Source organism: Bombina bombina, chromosome 2, assembly GCF_027579735.1.
Source record: "Bombina bombina isolate aBomBom1 chromosome 2, aBomBom1.pri, whole genome shotgun sequence".
NCBI classification, from domain to species: Eukaryota; Metazoa; Chordata; class Amphibia; order Anura; family Bombinatoridae; genus Bombina; species Bombina bombina.
The window spans coordinates 80,768,649-80,789,963 of NC_069500.1; the positions used below are offsets into that span (position 1 = coordinate 80,768,649).

Sequence of the window (21,315 nt, forward strand, 5' to 3'; positions counted from 1 at the left end):
AGACTACTGGGAATGTGATTGACTCATCTCACTCTATTTCTTCCAATACTGGTGAATGGGAGCTGTAGTGTAGAGCAGTGATTTTTAACCTTTTTTTTGCCGTGGCACACTTTTTTACATTAAAAAATCCTGTGGCACACCACCATCCCAAAATTTAAAAAAAAATCACACATTGTAGCCTAATACAGCATATATATATATATATACATACACACAAACACACACATACTGTATGTATTGTGCTGTTATGCCATGCCCCCTACAAACTACCCCTGCACTGGGAGTAAAAAACAAGCAAAGTTTAAAAAATGTCACACTGTTGTCAGTCTGCCGTGGCACACCTGAGGATCTCTCACGGCACACTGGTTGAAAAACACTGGTGTAGAGCATTGTAGCGGTAGCCTGTCTAAATACAAGGAACAGATCTTCATGACCTGAGAATTACTTGGAATTGTCCTCACATCAAACTGACTGATTGTCAATCTTGAGCACAATTGTTTTAAGAGAATGACTTACAGATATATGTATGATAGTGTTAGAGTGAGATACAAGTCAAATGCCATGTTCCTGGTTTGTTAAACAGACACTAAAAAGCAAATACATGATAGACATAATGAGTTATTCAAAGCAAAAATATTAACCTGAGAATAGTATGCAGGTGTATTTTTTACAATTATATTAGTTGTTTAAATATTGATGATATAAGTGTAAAGGTTTCGTTTTTATAAAGTACTTTAGTTTCTATAAATTAATGGCCGCCGCCATGTTTAGACTTAAGATTTTCCCCTTATTTAACTCTGCTGAAGACAATAAGAAATAGAAATAAAACAGGTAATAAAAAGACTGTGAAAGAAAGGCTGTGTGGAAATCATGTTAGATAATTACTTTAACAAACCAATGTTCCACACAGCCTTATTTGTAGTCTCTTATACTGCATGTTTTATATCTGTCTCTAAATATCCTCAGCAAGAGAGAAAGATATGGGGAAAATTTAAGTTCACAGGGACACTGAGTGCAAAATAGAAATTTAAAGGAACACTGAACCCAATTTTTTTCTTTCGTGATTCAGATAGGGCATGAAATTTTAACCAACTTTCTAATTTACTCCTATTATCAAATTTTCTTCATTCTCTTGGTATCTTTATTTAAAATGCAAGAATGTAAGTTTAGATGCCGGCCCATTTTTGGTGCACAACCTGGGTTGTTCTTGCTGATTGGTGGATAAATTCATCCACCAATGAACATGTGCTTTCCAGGGTCTGAACCAAACAAATAGCTTAGATGCCTTCTATTTCAAATAAAGATAGCAAGAGAACTAAGAAAAATTGATAATAGGAGTAAATTAGAAAGTTGCTTAAAATTGCATGCTCAATCTGAATCACGGAAGAAAAAATTTGGGTTCAGTGTCCCTTTAAGGGCTCCATGGACAAAGCCGTGAATGGTGCTACAGAGCCCTTGCAGGGCAGGCTTTATCCAACCACTGCTTTTTATCCTCTCTTATTCTAAACATGGTGGCACCCCTTACTTTATAAAAACTCAGTGGAATTTATAATTACAGGAAAAGTGGAAAAGCAAGTAATGAAAGTATATTGCAAAGTTTTTTTAACTACACACAAACATTGATATTAAAATCTCACACTGTTTAATATCCCTTTAAATAATACATTTATTTTTAAAGAAGATGGCGTTAATTATTTAATTTTTTTTGTATGTGGAGTTTCCATTGTACAGATCTTCATGATTATATAAAAATGTCCAGATTGTGCAAAAATTAAACATTTATCATAAAATCATTATTTCCTTACAGATGCAAGTGCTTTCCCAAGTGCATCGCCGGTCTGCGAACTCCCTGCACCCCCGCTTCCTCTGCTCGCTGCAAAAACAAAAGTCGTAATGTTAAAACTAGCACAGAGGCATCTTTCAGGTTTCTATTCCTGGTCCACTTACTCGTAATTTAATTGCATTTTAATGCTAATTATATTGCATTAATCTTTAATTAGCATTAATTTGTTTGCCAAGGTAGATGTCAAATATATTCATGTTACATTTTTATAGACAAAATGTAAACTCTGCTAGTTATTTATTTATATCTAATACTGCTTTATTTGACAATTGGATGCTTCCAGATTTCAGATCAGGAGCAACCAATATTGTAAGATGTTATTTAAAAACGTGAAGTTTAACATAAATGTAATGTTAATCTGAGCTCTGGTCCTGAGAGCACATTAATTCATCTGCTTATTTACATTTCTTGCAGCAAACCTTCTTCTTTTGCGTGGTATACAAATAGGACTTGCAAACACATACATTTATTTGTAACAAGTTGTTAAAGCCACAACAAATACTTGACACATGGTTGTGCAGACGAAATTATTATTATTATGTAATAAATCACAAATAGTAGAGTGTTCTACCTAAAAATATCAGACATGATAATGCCGATTATAAATTGATACATAATAAAAACAACTATGTAGAAAAGAAAGTATCTACTTATGAGACGTTCATAAATGGGCAGTAAGAAGTCAAATACTACAAAGGGGACCTACTTCGATTTTTTGGTAGATTTAGGAATGTATCTGAAACCATATAAGATTAAGTAAGGTTTCTTTTTGTAAAGGAAAATGTGGATAAAGCAAAAAATGTATGTACCATAAGGCAAACATTTATTAAAGGGATATGAAACCGTTTTCCTTTAGTAAAAAAATATATTAATGAATATATATATATATATATATATATATATATATATATACATACACACACACACACACAGGTGAAACTGGAAAAGTTAGAATATCGTGCAAAATTCATTTATTTCACTAATGCAACTTAAAAGGTGAAACTAATATATGAGATAGACTCATTACATGCAAAGCAAGATAGTTCAAGCCGTGATTTGTCATAATTGTGATGATTATGACTTACAGCTCATGAAAACCCCAAATTCATAATCTCAGAAAATTAGAATATTGTGAAAAGGTGCAATATTCTAGGCTCAAAGTGTCCCACTCTAATCAGCTAATTAAGCCATAACACCTGCAAAAGGGTTCCTGAGCCTTTAACTGGTCTCTCAGTCTGGTTCAGTAGGAATCACAATCATGGGAAAGACTGCTGACCTGACAGTTGTGCAGAAAACCATCATTGACACCCTCCATAAGGAGGGAAAGCCTCAAAAGGTAATTGCTAAATAAGTTAGATGTTCCCAAAGTGCTGTATCAAAGCACATTATTAATAAAAAGTTATGTGGAAGGGAAAAGTATGGAAGAAAAAGGTGCACAAGCAGCAGGGATGTCCGCAGCCTGGAGAGGATTGTCAGGAAAAGGCCATTCAAAAGTGTTGGGGACTTTCACAAGAGCCACCACACACAGACGGATCCTGGACATGGGCTTCAAATGTCGTATTTCTCTTGTCAAGCCACTCCTAAACAACAAACAATGTCAGAAGCGTCTTACCTGGGCTATAGAAAAACAGACCTGGTCTGTTGCTCAGTGGTCCAAAGTCCTTTCTTCTGGTGAGAGCAAATTTTGCATCTCATTTGAAACCAAGGACCCAGAGTATATAGGAAGAATGGAGAGGCACACACTGCAAGATGCTTGAAGTCCAGTGTGAAGTTTCCACAGTCTGTGTTGATTTGGGGAGCCATGTCATCTGCTGCTGTTGGTCCACTGTGCTTCATTAAGTCCAGGGTCAACGCAGCCGTCTACCAGGAGATTTTGGAGCACTTCATGCTTCCTTCCGCAGACGAGCTCTAGGAGGATGCTGACTTCATTTTCCAGCAGGAATTGGCACCTGCCCACACTGCCAAAAGCACCAAACCTGGTTCAATGACCGTGGGATAACTATGCTTGATTGGCCAGCAAACTCGCCTGACCTGAACCCCATAGAGAATCTATGGGGCATTGCCAAGAGAAAGATGAGAGACATGAGACCGAACAATGCAGAAGAGCTGAAGGCCGCTATTGAAGCATCCTGGTCTTCCATAACACCTCAGCAGTGCCACAGGCTGATAACTTCCATGCCACGCTGCATTGAGGCAGTAATTGCTGCAAAAGGGGCCCAAACCAAGTACTGAGTACATACAGTATGCATGCTTATACTTTTCAGAGGTCCGATATTGTTATACAGGTATGTGCAATCCTTGTTTTATTGATTGCATGTAATATTCTAATTTTCTGAGATTGTGGATTTGGGGTTTTCATGAGCTGTAAGCCATAATCCTCGCAATTATGACAAATAATGGCTTGAACTATCTTGCTTTGCATGTAATGAGTCTATCTCATATATTAGATTCACCTTTTAAGTTGCATTAGTGAAATAAATGAACTTTTGCACGATATTCTAATTTTTCGAGTTTCACCTGTATATATATAGGTGAACATTGTTATTTTGTATTGTCTGACGAAGTGGGTAACATCCCAAAATGTTACATTAAATGGTAACTTTGAAAATCCTGGCGAGTGCATCCCTTTTCTTCACTACTATAAATATGTGTGTGTGTTAGATTAAAGTAAACATAAAAAAATAAAAAATAAAAAAAGAAACAGACTGTGTAAAAAAAAACAAAAGCTTGCAAAACGATAACGTAGAAATTCTCAGTGTAGCCACTGCCCACAGCTAGATAAGGGATATGATGACAACATAAGTTACATTCTGCCTTTTCTGAGCATGGGCAAAAGACTGGCTCCAGCATTCACTGAACACTAAACAAATTTGTGTTACTCTAGGTTTATGATATAAAACTATATATGCCTTCCTGTAGAGACCCCAGCCCTCATGTGGGACTGTGACAAGCACTATACAAATTAAGTTAAAAATAAATGGTAAAATATTTTTAAAATGATGAATAATACATATTGCAATGATTTATATTAAGTGCAACCCACTGCTTGGTGCTTTTTTTATTACATCAATGAAATAGACATCCCTTTAAACCAGAACTTAACAAAGACCAATGACAAACATTGGTAACAACTTTTCAGTCTCACTACCCTATATTGTAATCTTCAAGAAAAGGATAACTTAATAAATTGATATATGACCGAAAATGTAGGAAGTGATGTACTAATGTACTATAAAATAAATTATACATAAACTGTTCCTCTCCAGAGAATAAAAAGCTGCAAAGCATTGCATATGCCTCTTTGGCAGACAAAGAGTTAAAGTCATCGGTTGTTATGGATACCTTCCTTCAAAGGTTCTATTTCTCATAAATGAACAAATCCATTGTTATATTATTATTGTTGTGATTCCTGTATCTATCCTTTATGTATATTAGTGATATGCTTATAAACACTGATAATGCGTGTAGAACAAAACTTACCACCTTGGATATAAGAGAGATTATGTATAATATTTGCAAATTCTTAAATGTAAATCCGTTAAGTGCTGGACGGGCTTTTAATATGTTATAGACCCATGAGACACTTGCTGTGTTTAAACTTCTAAGGAATAAATGCTTGAACAAAAATGCACATTTATAAATATAATTGTTTGTGGATTCAAAATATTAATGTAAACCATGTGGTGGAATAACTCAAAACAGACTAAATTATTTTGCAGCATGGTTGGCATTACTAAGTGACTTGCAAACTGGAAATCATGGGGTAGAAAATCAGCTGCAATAGATATAAAAGCTGCTTTGATGCTGGTGGCAGTCAGCCAGAAACCCGAGGAAAGATGGCTGACCAGGAAGAATATAATGAACTATGTATGGTACTACAGGCACTTAAGTTGACATTCAAAAATACTTGACAGAAATTACTTCAAAAAAGTCCATTAAAAGTTTAAAAGGATATGATAGTGCAATAAGATTAAGAACCCATACACAGTGGTTAAACACATAGTTATAGCCAAAGGGATATCTCCAGAGCGACAATTTACTACTGGAAGCTAGTTGGATCTTGTCATTGGGTCACCAGATGTGTTCAGCAAGGTCCCAGTAGTGAATTGCTACTTTGGAACTGACTTTGCAGGGGTAAACACATAGATAGATCATTGTATAACTACATTACCATTTCCAAAAACGGATAATTTTTGTCCAAATTTGTTGAACATTGGCAGATAATGACTGCTTTTGAACTTTTCTTCTGAACTGACATAAAAGAGAATGCAGAGAAGACATATCCCTGTAAAGTGAGGTTTAATATAAATCTAAACCTAATTTCTACCTATATTTCTACCTATAAATAGAATTAATAGTGGGGTGTGATTCTGATTGGCTGATCTGGACTTTGGAGTTAAACATGGAGCTCACTAGCCACACTACTTGTAGACATTTTAAGGGTATAAAACCCCTTAAAACAGGGCAGGGAAGCTGTTAGTCAAAAAATAAATAATGCTTCAGTGATATAAAGCAGTTTATATTTTATGTAACCTTATGTCGTTTTAATGGTGGATATGAAAGCATTCCAACCCCCTGGTTAACAGCTCGTGCTCACCAATAAGGAAACGGCATCCAGCTTTACTGTTACATTTGGAAAATCAGCAACTACAAAACCTCAGTCAAAACTGACAAGATCACATGTGGAACAATATCTTGCCCCTCCTAAAGACACACTAAAGTCTAAATTAAACTTTCATGATTCAGATAGCGCGTGTAGTTTTAAGAGGCTTCCCAATTTATTTCTGTTATCAAATTGCACACTTTTTATCCAGTTCCTACTGAGCATGTGCAAGGGTTCTGAAGTATATGTTTACAAGTCTGCGATTGGCTGATGGCTGTCATATGATACAGAGGTGGGGGAGGGGGGGGGCCAAATTAAATTTTGAAAAGTAATGGTCCTTTAAATGTCCCAAAACAAGAGTGTTTCAAGATTGTGGTTACGTTAGGGACAGTGTTAGGTGTGGGGCTAGGTTACCCCAGAAATGCTGCCATTTTCAGGCTTAGTGTAACTAAGTGAAAACTAAATAAATAAAGCATAATTTAATGTATACTGATCTCCTATTGCTTTTCTATCCTATTTAAAAAGCACCAAGTACTTGTCTATAATGATTGAAAACTGGATCCTAATAAAATTCTCAGCAGTATTTTTAGAGACTAAAACCATTCAATGGCAAGTTGAAAATAAAGAACGATAGTGGTTTCCTTGACCCCCTATCAGCTTCTCAGTAATGACAAGGACCACTGGAAGTATGCATGTATTTGTAAAACCTCAGCTTGAAAGACAAAAGCGCACCACAAACAGTATGTGATCTGCTGACAATTACACCAGACACAGGCAAACAACAGACATTCCACAAGACTAACTGTAAAATATTTTCAACATCTGACGTCAATAACTTTATTTTGTACAACAGGCTAGGTGAAAATGGAATCAATAAATCCAGGAAAACTCAATCAAATATCTTATTTGTAAACAGCTTGACTATGTAATTAATAATCACAGGTGTTCATACTATTGGGGTAATCTCTACCATCATTTATTACATACGCATGAGATACAATTTAGACACAATTGTAAGGGGTTTTGAAATTTTATATATATATGTAGTTGCACATTAAAATATACCATTTAGGGGGCGGAGCCAACTCTCAAGAAGAGAAGACGTGCCTGTGCTGAGCTCCTGCCATAACATATTCAAAAAACTATGATTAAAATGTTTTTTTTTGGCATACCAAAATAGCTAGGGCTGTTTGTAAATGTGATATGTACTAGGCAGTATCCTGTGAGGAGCGGAAGAGTCAGATTGCGGACTACCCGCCAAGAAGATTCTGCCTGGGGCTGATCCTGAGGCCTAAAGCCGCAAACTGTTACAAGACACGATCTCCCAACGCTGACCAAGGTGAAAAGAGGAGGCTCGGCCGAGCCGGAGACACTGAAGGAGGGCTGGTGAGACTAGAGGCCACCCAAAATAGGAGAAGGGCTAGCAGGACATAAGTAGCCTGGAGGAAGTCAATCCGGACCGTAACCACCACCCGTAAGAAGAGCTGGGTACACGGAGCCTGGAGAAGTGGTAGCATACATTATAAAACAAAAGCCTGGAAGCGGAGAGTCACACAGTGGATAAGGGAAACAGTGGAGACACTTGCGGCTGGAGGAAGATTCGTAGAGCTGCTGCAGGAACGCAGAGGAGCCGCCATCTTGACAACATAAGTAAGTGCGTCGGCCCTGCACACCACAAAATACACGCAGCAAAAGATCAGCAGATTACAACTGTACACAAGGGACCAAAGACACCCTTTATATTCTAAGTCAGTGGGGGCTACAAGGAGACTTTTACCCTGCTACATTACAATTTCTCACTCTAACAAGGATCTAGGTGGGCCGCAGAGATTGCTGCAGAGGACCTCAGGGCTAATACTGAGGGACTTTAATGAACTCCCTGAACACATAAGATAATTCAGATAACCCCTGCTTATAAATAGTAGTAGCTGGCAGCCCCAATAAACTATAGGTCGGCCTGTTAGACATAGCCTCAGTATACAAAACAGTCAGGAAGACACGGAGGGGGAACTAAACTGAACATAATCAGGACACTCACAGGTATTCTGCAGACACCCTCAGCCCTGGATGCTAAACCCACCTATCCGTCACAAGTGACACACTAATGCCAGCCACCCCAAGAATCTGAGCTGCCCAACCACTAGATACAGGACACTGTCATGTAGCTCACTTTGAGGGGGTGCATGGGGAGATCCGTCAGACACACAGAAAGAAGCAGAGTTAATGCATCCCGAGTAAGAGGATGATCTAGAGACCGCCACTCTCAAGTACATCTATAAAATGTGTAACTGTGAGACAGACTCTCCGCTAGATAAAAGGGACTCCTTAGTAGACAGTTTTTCCCGTATTCCACAAGAGAAGTTGCCTTCCGAGCAAAACCTCACACAGCGGCACTGCAGAAGCGGGGCCCTATTGCGAGCCACAAAGAGACCCAAAGCACTATTAGTTGTGAAATGGCCACCAGGAGGGTGGTGAAGGGAGACAACAAAAACCTCTGCTGTGTCATCTTTCTTTAAATCCTCTCAGACAAGCAAACCTACTAAAGATATGGAGTTAGAAGGATAATCAGATCAAGACTCTGTACAGCAGGTTGAGGACAACACCCCATTAACAAAAGCTGATCTGCGGACTTTGGTCTCTAAAAAGGACATTGCGGATAACATTGAGAAGTTATGGGAGAAAATAGATTCAATCCATTCTTCTATCACCAACAGCCTGTCTAAAATCAAGTCTGATCTGACAGATATGGGACATAGGATAGATGTTCTGGAAGATCAGAAGGTTGCAATGGTGGAAAATGTAGATGAGGTGTCGCAGGTGGTTTCCTCACAACAACAACTACTGCTAGACTTCCAGGACAAGTTAAATGACCTGGAGAATAGGAGCTGGAGGAACAACCTAAGACTGAAGGGAGTTCCAGAGGAGGTGACCCCAGTGGAGCTATTGGCTTACCTGTCCCAGCTCTTCAGCCAAATCACAGGCTCCCCTCCGGAATACATCTTCCACATGGAAAGGGCTCATAGAGCCTTAAAGGCAAAGCCTAAGAATGGTTTCCCTCCACGCGATGTTGTGATTAAAGTAACATTCTTCCCGGATAAAGAAAAGATTCTCCAAGCTGCCAGGAAAAATCCTACATTCAAATTTCAAGGCAATGTGATCCAATTCTACCAAGACCTAAGCCTCCGGACCCTGCAGCGCAGAAATGCACTGAGACCCCTCACTATATTGCTGCGGAAACAACAAATCCGTTACAGATGGGGTTTCCCCTTCACTTTAATTATAACTAAGGACACCAAAACAATCACCATCAAAGAACTGGAGAATATTCCTGAGGTCTGCAAAGTATTAGGCCTAGATGTTCCACCTTTACCTGAGCAGGAGCTTTATTCTTCAAATAGACTCCCTCCTGAACAGCAGGTATCCCAAGCAAAATGGCACAAGGTCAAGCACAAGAAACTGAAGACTTGAAGAATCCAGGGAAAAGGAGCTTTACGTACCTCTTCTACCCCTATGAAGTGAAGGGGAAAAGACATTTACAACCTGGGACTATGTCCAGAGAGCCCCAGTTGGAGATGCTGGTGAGAGAGCTGGGTCAAGGAACTCTCTTGTAATTTTTCTTGGTTTTACTAAGATAGCGGAAATCTACCGCTCTTCTCAACGCTTTAGGTTTCTAGAGTTTTTCTTCTTCTCTTTCTTTTTTATAAACATAACAGATAACTATAGGGATTGGTTAGGTTGTTATTAATAAGTTGAAGCGGGTGCCCCCACCCCCTCTCTAAGAGGTTGAACAAGGAGCTATTGAACTTGAAAAGTTATTTTTCTCAATATTGTAGTCCTACTGTTAGGGACATACTTAGTATTTATATGTATATTTATGTATGTATAACATGTTGTACCGCCCCATTTTTTTTTTCCCTTTACAGTGACACTTTCATGACACATGCCTCCACCTCCCAGACTCACCAGATGAACATTATGAGTGAGGGTAAGAAGGTCTACCAAAAGGTAAAGTACCGCAACTCCCACACACGCAAAACAAAAGACAGATCTTAGATATGGCCTTTAGTATAAAGTTATTGTCCCATAATGTCAGAGGGCTCAACACAGACACTAAACGCAGAGTGGCAATGTCGCAATACACTTCTCTAGACACTAACCTTTTATTCTTACAGGAAACACACCTTGTCAAAGCCAACATACCGAGATATTGGGCAAAACACTTTTCCACCCATTATCACGCCACGTCGTCCACCAAGAAAAGGGAGGTCTCCATATTGATACACTCCGCTATTGGCTTCACCCACAAGACACCATAGCAGACCCGAAAGGGCGATACCTGATAGTTAAAGGGCAGATGTGGGATACAGAAGTTACTCCTTGTAATATTTATGCCCCTAATGACAACCAACATACCTTTTTCAGACTTGTATCCCAACTTCTGACACAGTGGTCACAAACTAAAATTATTCTGGTGGGTGACTTTAATATTACCATGGCCCCTCTAAAGCCAATCAATAATATCCCATTATCTAGCAAGAAACTTTGGCATAACCGCCTTGTAAAATCAATACAAGACTCACTTGCACTAGACATGGCATACATTATACAGGGACACAAACGATACCACTTTTTATTCAGAAGCACATAGATCTTACATACGGTTGGACTATGTTTTTGTCAATCAGATTCCTCAACCTTTGTTAAAAAGCTCAAACATCCACACTTGCATATGGTCAGACCATTCTATTGTAGCACTAAATCTGAGAGGGCTACGGGACACACGACGGAGTAGGACATGGACATATGACACTTTACTCCTGAAAAAAACCCCAGGTACAAGATAATATTCTCCAAATAATGACAGAGTACTGGGATATAAATGTAGATACATAAGTCAATACAATTTGTACTTGGGCGGCCCACAAGGTGGTGTTGAGGGGACTGCTCATCCAAGAGAAAACCAAAATGAACCAGAAACACAAAAACCATATAGGCAGCTTCACGAGGAGGTAGAAAAGTTAAAGAGACAGCATAGATTAACAAAAAAAATATTGACATTGCACGCTCTTCAGGCTAAAAGGGCCACATTGGCTTCGCTTTTAAACTCACAAGCAGATAGGGCAATCCAAAAACTCAAAGCACAATATTTTGTCTTTGCTAACAAGCTGGATAAATATATGGCACATAAAATTAGAGAGTGCTGCAGAGCATCAGCAATCCCTCTTATAGAAACAGAACAGGGGGCGACGACTTACCACCCACAAGCAATAGTGGACACTTTTGCTGCTTTCTTTGGTAAACTATACGATGGGAAACGGGTCGCCCACGGCACAGAAACGGATGACCTCACTAACGACTTCCTAGCAGACTGCCTATTCAAATTTCTCTCTAAAGACCAAAAAGATAACCTTAATGCCCCGATTACGAATGTAGAAATATTGACGGTCATTAGGGATCTTAAGCCAGGCAGAGCAGCGGGCCCAGACGGATTTCCAGGGGAATACTACAAATTGTTTCGTAACACATTAATCCCGCCTCTGATTATGTTTGTAACTATATTTCGGAAGGGAACCCCATCCCGAGGGAATTGCTGCTAGCAAAGATAGTGGTCATCCCTAAGTCCAATAGAGACCAGAAAAAAATTCAGAATTATCGACCAATCTCATTGATCAACAAGGACCTGAAAATCTTTACTAAAATCTTGGCTAACCGTCTTAAATTGATCTTGCCTGTCTTGATTCATCCTCACCAAGTGGGGTTCATAAAAGACAGGGAATCCCCAGACAACATCTGCAGGATAACTAACCTAATCCACCACTTAGGGGAAATGCGAGTGCCTTCTCTGCTATTATCGCTGGACGCTGAGAAGGCATTCGACAGAATAGATTGGAGATATATGACCTCTGTTTTGGGTAAGATGGGGTTTGACGGTCCCTTCATAACGGCAATACAGGTGATCTACTCTTTTCCTCAAGCCCAGGTGTCTGCCGGGGGTATAAATCTAATACCTTCCCTATCCTCAACGGCACTAGACAGGGTTGCCCCCTATCCCCCATGTTATTTGCACTCTGTATCGAGCCCCTGGCATCTAAGATTAGAGTACACCCGAACATAACAGGAATCAAAATGGCAAACTCAGAATACAAACTGGCCCTTTTTGCAGATCCTGTTAGCGATCATTAAACCACTCATATCCCTTCCTAATTTGTATCAGGACCTAGACTGTTTCTCAAAAATTTCGGGGTACAAAATAAATTCAGATAAATGCAAAGTCTTACCCATAGCCATCCCTCACCAGACTCAAAAACTGTTAGAGATAAACTTCGATTTTAGGTGGGTGAAACACACTCTTAAGTATCTAGGCATCAACCTCCTGACACAAACTCAGTTTCTATATAAATATAATTATACGCCATTAATACGCCAGATAAGAAAAGACATTGCAAAGTGGAGTAGATATAATTTCTCCTGGATTGGTAGGCTGGCGGCAGTCATGATGAACGTGTTACCCCGTATATTATACTTGTTTCATGCACTACCTATTGCAATTGTCAACAAAAATATAGAACAGTTGCAAGGTGAGTTGTTGGCCTTTATTAGGGGGACAAAGTCAGCTAGGATCTCCAAATCTTTAATTCATCTGCACAAATCACTAGGGGGGGGTAGGTGCTCCAAACCTAATTGACTATTACAGAGCAGCCAGAGCAGCACAGGACTCCATGATATTAAAAAGATCAGAGAAGGAGGTATGGATATCTCTAGAGGCTGAGATAGGGGGTAGGGATAACCCAGACTCTATCCTCTGGGATGCACAACCAGCAAGGGTCAGTGGACATTCCTCTAGGGCTTACACATCAGAGCTGACAACGAACATATGGGCTAAAACGGGGAGGAGGGAGGACCTTCTGCCAACATATTCCTGGCTAACACCTATCAGATATTTACTACGAGGAGGTGCATGGATACTTATCCAGAAATGGGAAAACAAGAGATTGTATAGGGTGGCAAATATAATAGAACAGGGGACAATATTGTCCTTCTCCCAACTACAGGAGAAAATCAAACCCTTGAAACTTAACTGGTATTTATACCTTCAGTTTCGGTCCTCACTCCAAAATTTAGGGTGTCCACTGTGTTACAGATATTGGGCATCACTCCGGTCAGAACTAAACACTCTATATCCAGATTGTATGTAGCATTTCAATCCTCCCCAAGCAACCCTAAGACACCTATAATGATTGCGTGGGAAAAGGAGCTAGACATAGTCAAGGAGACCCCGGACTGGGAGTCATTATTTAATTCGGCTGTCAAAGGCCGAATTAAATGTAGACCTGAAAGAAAACACTGTAAAAACCATTTTCCGCTGGTACTTGACCCCGGTGCGTACCTCTCAGGGGAACAAATTGTGTTATAGGGGATGTGGTGAGATAGGATCCTACAAACATATGTGGTGAGAATGCGGTGAGATAAGAGGAATATGGCAGCAATTGTCCGCTCTTATTGGCCAGCTGCTAGATGAGGAGTTTACTTTAACCATGCAACAGTCTCTATTACACAAAGCCAATGACACCTTCCATAGATATATTAACACCTTCATCAAAATTGTTTGTACAGTAACCAGGTCCTGTATTGCTAAATATTGGAAAACCGATGCCCCCCCTCGGCCGGAAATTTATAATAAAATACAGCACACATATAATATGTACGAAGCAGCAGCAGGGATCCTAAACAACAGGGAGCTAGTTAACAAGATCTGGTACTACTGGATAATCAAAGAAGTACAGAAATCATGAGCATAGTTCTGCTATATGACATGCTTGTGTATTGTGGAGTATAATACTGCAAAATTTTCATCCCCCCCTCTCCATTCACTATTTTTTTTTTTTTTACTTTTCTAGATGTTTTTATTTCATTGTATTACTTTGTTTTTCTTTTTCTAATGTTGACAACACAATCAGTCTACTGTCACTTTCAAATTTATTTGTATATCAGGGAACACATGGTAGTTTTATAAAAGTGTGGTAGACCCCAAGGACCCAGGAGTCAAGACCTTATTGCTGGTGGGAGTATCTGTCATGGGTTCTTTGGCACAAAGGAGATAGAAGGGAATTTGGGGAGCAACATGAAAGTGTATAAATTGATGTATGAAAGTTACTGCATTCTTGTTCCTTTCCCGTTTTAACTTTGTTGTCTCTTATCTTCCTTTCAAGAATAGAAAGGCTGACGCCCTTTCCCGTCAGTTTCCTCACTTTAGTGATTCCTCTGAAGCTCCTATTGAACACATTATACCCCCCTCCTGTGTGGTTGCGCAACTTAGCACTTCTCTTCTTCAAAGACTGCAATGTGCCCAGTCTAGAAAGCCTCCTGAAGTCCTTATATCTTCTTTGTACCTCTGAACCTACACACCCCTGTGCTATCCTGGGCTCATGATAGTAAATTTCCAAGACATCCTGGTTTAACAAGAACTTTTAAGCTTCTTTTCAAGCATTTATGGTGGCCTACCATGAAGACCGATGCTCAGGATTATGTGAAAGCCGGCACGACATGTGCTGCCCATAAGACTCCCCGATCCTTGCCTCCTGGCTTACTCCAACCGTTGTCCATTCCCAAACAACCTTGGACACACATAACAATGGATTTCATTGAGGACCTCCCTCCTTCTGACCATCATATGGTTATCTGGGTTGTGGTGGATTGATTTTCCAGACTGGCTTATTTTGTACCCTTAACGAAACTGCCATCTGCCCAAGAGTGTATCATCTCTTTTTCATCTCTTTTTCTGTTACATGTAGTACGACTTCATGGCATTCCTGTGAATATTGTTTCCGACAGAGGTCCACAATTCATCTCTACCTTTAAGAGAGCCTTTTGCAAGTTGATTGGAACCACCGTTTCCTTGTTGTCCGTCTACCATCCTCAGAGTAATGGGTGGAGAGAGAGTGAATCAAGATCTCAAAGCCTATCTCAGAACTTTTGTAAATTCTCTCCATACAAACTGGTCTGAATTGTTGCCCCTAGCTGAGCTGGCAAAGAACACTCATTGGCATTCTTCTCTACGATGTTCTCCATTTCAAGCTGCAGCAGGTTACCAACCTTGTGTCTTTCCTCTTTCTGCTCAGTCCACAGGGGTTACTGCTGCAGACTGACACGTTATTAACCTCACTACTTATTGGCAACGTATCTCAGTTAAGTTTAGCTGTCTCCAGATACAAGAGGTTTGCTGATAATCATAGAGGTTCTGTTTGTGCATTTTTGGTAGGTGAAAGTGTTTGTGTCTCTACTCGACATATACGTCTATGTCAACCCAGTCACAAATTAGGGCCTAGGTTTATCGGTCCCTACAAGGTCCTTAAAAGACTGTCTCCTGTTGCCTACAAAGTGGCCTTACCCACAACCCTGCGAGTACACCCAGTCTTCCACATCTCATTACTCAAGCCTTATATCAAGAACAAATATACTCGAGATACAACCTCCAGGACCCAAGGATCCTGTACATCCTGGAACCAAGCGTCTGAAAAAAAAGAGACAGTCTGCCCCCTACTCGATTCGATCCAATCCCCGATCAGGGGCTGCCCCTTCATGCCGATTTGTTCTCACTGGGCTTCTTAGTCTATTTGGACTGATTCCAGGAGTGAGACGGCTTCTAAGTACTCTTGGGCTGCTCGGACTTATAAGAGGACTGCTGTCGTAGTGACTTGTCAGCATGAAAGGAACGAAAATTAGACAGTTGCCGTCCCTTAGGCCTATTCTTCTTATCTTTGGCTTAGATGTCTTTGCCTCCTCCTGGTGGCCAGGTGTTGTATTCCCAACAGTAAGTAATGAAGTTGTGGCCTCTCCCTTTTTTAACTGTAAATGCGGTTTGCTTCTGCAACATGACATAAAGCATTTGCCAAATTACATTAATAACACACTTTACCATCCCTTTAATCATATAGCTCAGAGAAGAATAAAGGTGATACAACTGCATTGGCTCACCAGCAGCACCATTCCCTTAAATTGTAGCTAGCCAGCCATAGCTGCTGTGGTCCACCAAGAAATCTCCTGGTGTTTTGGTAGGCAAATCCAGCCTTGGTTGCTCACTCTAATACCTGTTATAGCTGTTTAAATGTTTGTGTCAAAGGTTTGGGAGGACTGACTGAGCCTTTCATCATCCTGTGAGGTGGGTAATAATAATTTACTTAACAGCTACTAATTATCAGTTAATAGGTGAGGACCTAGGCACCTTGAGTTTCCTTTAGTTGAGAAAAAAGTGTTATATAGATAAAACCAAAACATTCAGAATTAAATGTTTTAATCAGGTGTATCAGTGTAACAGAAGTTAACAAAACAAAAATAATGTTCAGCAGACATTCAAAATTTGTTCAGAACAAATTAATTATGTTAACATTCACAATTTAAACTGTAGCTTGTAAATGCTGTAAATTAAAAATGGTTTCTAAATTGGAATATTTACAGCTAGGAAACAAATGTATAAATTTATACACTAAGAATAAAATTAGAAATCAGTTCAAAGATAATCTCTCGATTTAGATTTGTCTATTTTAAAATGAGTATATTTAAGTAAAGCATATCTTTAAAATAATGGATTGATGCTTGAATTTTTAACATTCTAAAGATTTTTAAGCAAAAGCTCTTTGTTTTCACTCTATAATAACGGTGTGTGTGTGTTATTTTAACTGTTATGTGTATTTAATTTATTTATTTTACATCAGTAGAACTAAAAAAACAAAACAAAAAAAAACCCATCAAAGCCACAACAAAATACACAATTATACCAAGATAAATAAAAATACATTAAATAATTAATTTAATACATGTAGCTAAAGAAGCGTGTACACAAAATGCATTTGTTGCCCATCTGATTAAATTAAAATTAATATTTTTTTAATGTAGTTATTTCTATTTTGCCTGTTGAGAAAAGGCTCAAAAAAGGAAAAAAACAAAACACCCCCCACAATATATGTGAAATAAGTTTCAAGATAAACCTGACAAATGCAAAAAACATACTCATAATGCTGTCTGTTCCATTGGCTGGTGGTGTACAAGATGAGGAACTATAATGATTCGTACTGCTGCGATGAAAAGTGGACATTGGCGGAAGACTTGAATTGATATCTGTTGATGAGTGTGATGGGTAGCTCTGTAAAAGGGACAAACAACACAATATTAATCAATACTCCTATCACTAATATGTTCCAAGTGTCTAAAAATAAATTTTAAATACATATCCTTTATCTTGCTTTTGTGTCTGCTCGTAAGTTTTTATACTGACTCAATTTAATTTCAATTGACTAAAACATCTGCCATCTGATTTAAAAGATGTCCAACATGAGTGGAATGTGTACCACATCTCAAGCATTCATTTCTTGTCAAGCAATTACATTTCTCAATGCTGGTAAATTATACATTATTTTCTTGCTGTTTTGATCTCTGGAGGAAATTACTGATGGTCTACAAAAAAAGGATTTGATGAAAACTACTGGGACAATAGTCTTTATAACGTTAAGAAAAATGTCTTACTAAGCGATCATGAGGATGCAGGTTGCAATAGCTGCTTGATTGTGGAATATGAGAGGAATTTCCTAACATTCCCCCATAACCAGCCTGGTTCATTCCGCTAGATGAACTCCAAGGATCACTGGTATGGTGACCATCTGAAATGAAAATGCAATAAACATTTATTAAAATACGCAAAGCAAATTGCACATTACATCAAAACAGTTTAAGTAGTAAGATCTACACGTTTATCTATCTATCCACCTATATATCTATCTAACAAAAAACTATATCAGTTCAAGAGACCACTTAGACAAACTTGTAAAGCTTTGTTTTAGAGTTGTCTATGTTTAGGTATCACTAGTCTGCACTATATAAAATATAAACCAATATTGTTTTATTTTACCACATTTCTTTTGTGAGCCGATATTGTAGAATTTAAGGTCTGTGTAGTTTTGATGACAATATTTGAGTGGATTAAAACTCATCATAAAAAGATTGATGTTTTTGAGCAGACTGGATTAAAGAACATAAACCTTGACTCTCCTAAAATGTAATTTAATGCATTAAAATTAGTGGGGGGGGGGGGGTTCTTTTCATTGAAAATATTAGCTATATAATTAAGAGGTGTGCAGCAGAAGTGGTTTACAACATGGTTAAGATGCTTGTAAGGACATGGCTATGTGAAACATATACTCTTGTTAAGTGCATGTTAGAAAACATGGGGACTTCATGTTTCTGTAAAGAGATTCTCCTAAAAAAAATTCAGATCCTGCCTACCACATCCTCAAAACTCTGGTTAACTGTTTTGCAAAACAAAAAAAGTGTCACAAAACACAACAAAAATACATTACAAAGTACACTTACACTCATAAAAAAAGGCTTCAAAGGGATTTAAAGGGGCAGTCTAGGCCAAAATAAACTTTCATGATTCAGATAGAGCATGTAATTTTAAGCAATTTTCCAATTTACTTTTATCACCAATGTTGCTTTGTTCTCTTGGTATTCTTAGTTGAAAGCTTAACCTAGGAGGTTCATATGCTAATTTCTTAGACCTTGAAGCCCACCTCTTTCAGATTGCAATTTAACAGTTTTTCACCACTAGAGGGTGTTAGTTCACGTATTTCATATTGATAACACTGTGCTCGTGCACGAGAAGTTATCTGGGAGCAGGCACTGATTGGCTAGACTGCAAGTCTGTCAAAAGAACTGAAAAAAGGGGCAGTTTGCAGAGGCTTAGATACAACATAATCACAGAGGTTAAAAGTATATTAATATAACTGTGTTAGTTATACAAAACTGGGAAATGGGTAATAAAGGGATTAACTATATTTTAAAACAAAAATTTTTTGGTGTAGACTGTCCCTTTAACATAGAGATACACACATATACATGTCTAAAGATGTATATGTGTACATATGTTTTTATGTATTTATATGTGTATATATGTATTTACAGACAAATACACACATATAAACACATAAATATACTGTATATGTACACATATAGACTGATATATAAGTGCATTGAAGCCCTTTGCAGTTAAGTTGATGAAAATAAGTAAAATCCTACTTATGCAATATTCATACATGTCATACTGTGGATTTACTGTAAATATTTCACATTCCAATGTTCTGCACATAGCAAAATAAGTTCTAAGTATTTATAAATAAATATTCCTATATATATATATATATATATATATATATATATATCTGTATATATCATATGTATATAATATATAGGTATAAATATATAGTGTACCAAAAAAAGTCAGATATACTGTATATAGAAATATATAATTATTAATAAATATAACATATGCTGCTATGTAAAGAACATTGGAACGTGAAATATTTATATTTTCATGTCGGTTAGCTCAAATGAGAATATGCGATCGGGTTTGCACGCAAGTTTTTTTTCCCACTTGTTTTGCTCCTTTGACACGCCCACAATATTCTACATTCGGCTTTTTGCGCTTATCAGGTTAGCACGACAGCGAAAACATTTTACTTTCAACTCATAATACGAGCGCAACCAACAAGCGCAAAAAGCTTACTTCAAGTGCAGTTAACTCTCGAGCGGGAGCGTTAAATAGCGCTCCACTTGTAATCTGGCCCTTAGTGTTTAATGTCCCTTTAAGGGAACATAAATGACAGTGCCAAGAAGTATCTTATACAACTCAGCATTGACAAAGCATTTCTTTACTTTTTTTAACGTAGAGCTCAGCATTGTGTGCATGCATATGGTGCCAATCTCCATGCTAAAGGGGGTAATAATATATATAAAAGGCTACATTCAGTTGGATTACTTTTTTAAAGTAACTTGGAATATGATGCTAGGTTGTACTGCCTCAGCACACTATTAACCATTAATGTCCCTTTAAAAAAAAAAATGAAATCATATATCAGTAAATGGGTCAAATGGATGCCGTGAATCTGCAAAACAAAAGCATTTAATTTATAGTAAAAATATATGTGTGCTTCTCCATAGTTTTCCTCTGGAGTGGGAAAACCCCTGGATAACTGCTCTTAAATATGGGACTCTACATCAGGAAATGTATACTATTCTGCTGTCATCTAGAGCCTTATCTGCTCTGAACATAATTAACGTGTGGAAAGGGTCAATTTGAAATTACCTTTCATTAAATCAATATTATAGAAGAGCGTACTTGCTGTTTTGTTGCTAGCAAAATATAAATAATAGCTAACACCTTATATACTCTAAGACCATTGACTATAAACACTTGCAATTTGCCATCAACTGCGCTAGAGTGTCGCGCTGTTGCACAAAAGAGAAAATGGCTTTATTGCGGTTCTTTGCACGGGTCGTAAGTATTGCGCTTATTACAAGTTGAAAGTAAATGTGAAAGCGTGAGTGCAATTGTGATTTGCGCTTGTCGGGTTATAGTGACTTCAGAGCTCTGGGTAACTGTTACGATCGAATACAAAGTGTCACAAAACACATAAAAAATACATTACACAGTACAGTTACAATCATAATAACAAATATTAAAGAAAAATATTGCATTAATAAGTTATCATGGCTCAAAGAGGTCTCGGGTTTTAGAAAAAAAGGGCTGCAAAGGGCTTTAACATAGAGGTACATATATGCACATGTCTAAATATGTACTGTATATGTATTTATATATGTATTTACATATGTATTTATATATGTATATATGTATTTACATATGTATTTATATATGTATATATGTATTTACATATGTATTTATATATGTATATATGTATTTACATATGTATTAATATATGTATATATGTATTTACAGATATATATATATATATATATATAAAAACATATAAATAAATATGTATGTATATATGTATTTACATATGTATTTATATATGTATTT

The 21,315-nt window shown here is 37.9% G+C and overlaps 1 protein-coding gene across 11 annotated transcripts in view; it reads right to left on the reverse strand.

Annotated features, from left to right (window-relative positions):
- TCF4 (transcription factor 4) overlaps positions 1-21,315 on the reverse strand; it is a 652,106-nt gene that overhangs the window by 43,032 nt on the left and 587,759 nt on the right. For all 11 annotated transcript variants that reach the window (XM_053701135.1, XM_053701132.1, XM_053701130.1 and 8 more), the window contains 3 exons: positions 17,967-18,100; positions 17,454-17,586; positions 1,806-1,873 (listed from right to left, as the gene is read on the reverse strand). In XM_053701135.1, the coding sequence (XP_053557110.1) occupies positions 1,806-1,873; positions 17,454-17,586; positions 17,967-18,100 (335 nt within the window). The remainder of the gene's footprint in view (positions 1-1,805; positions 1,874-17,453; positions 17,587-17,966; positions 18,101-21,315) is intronic.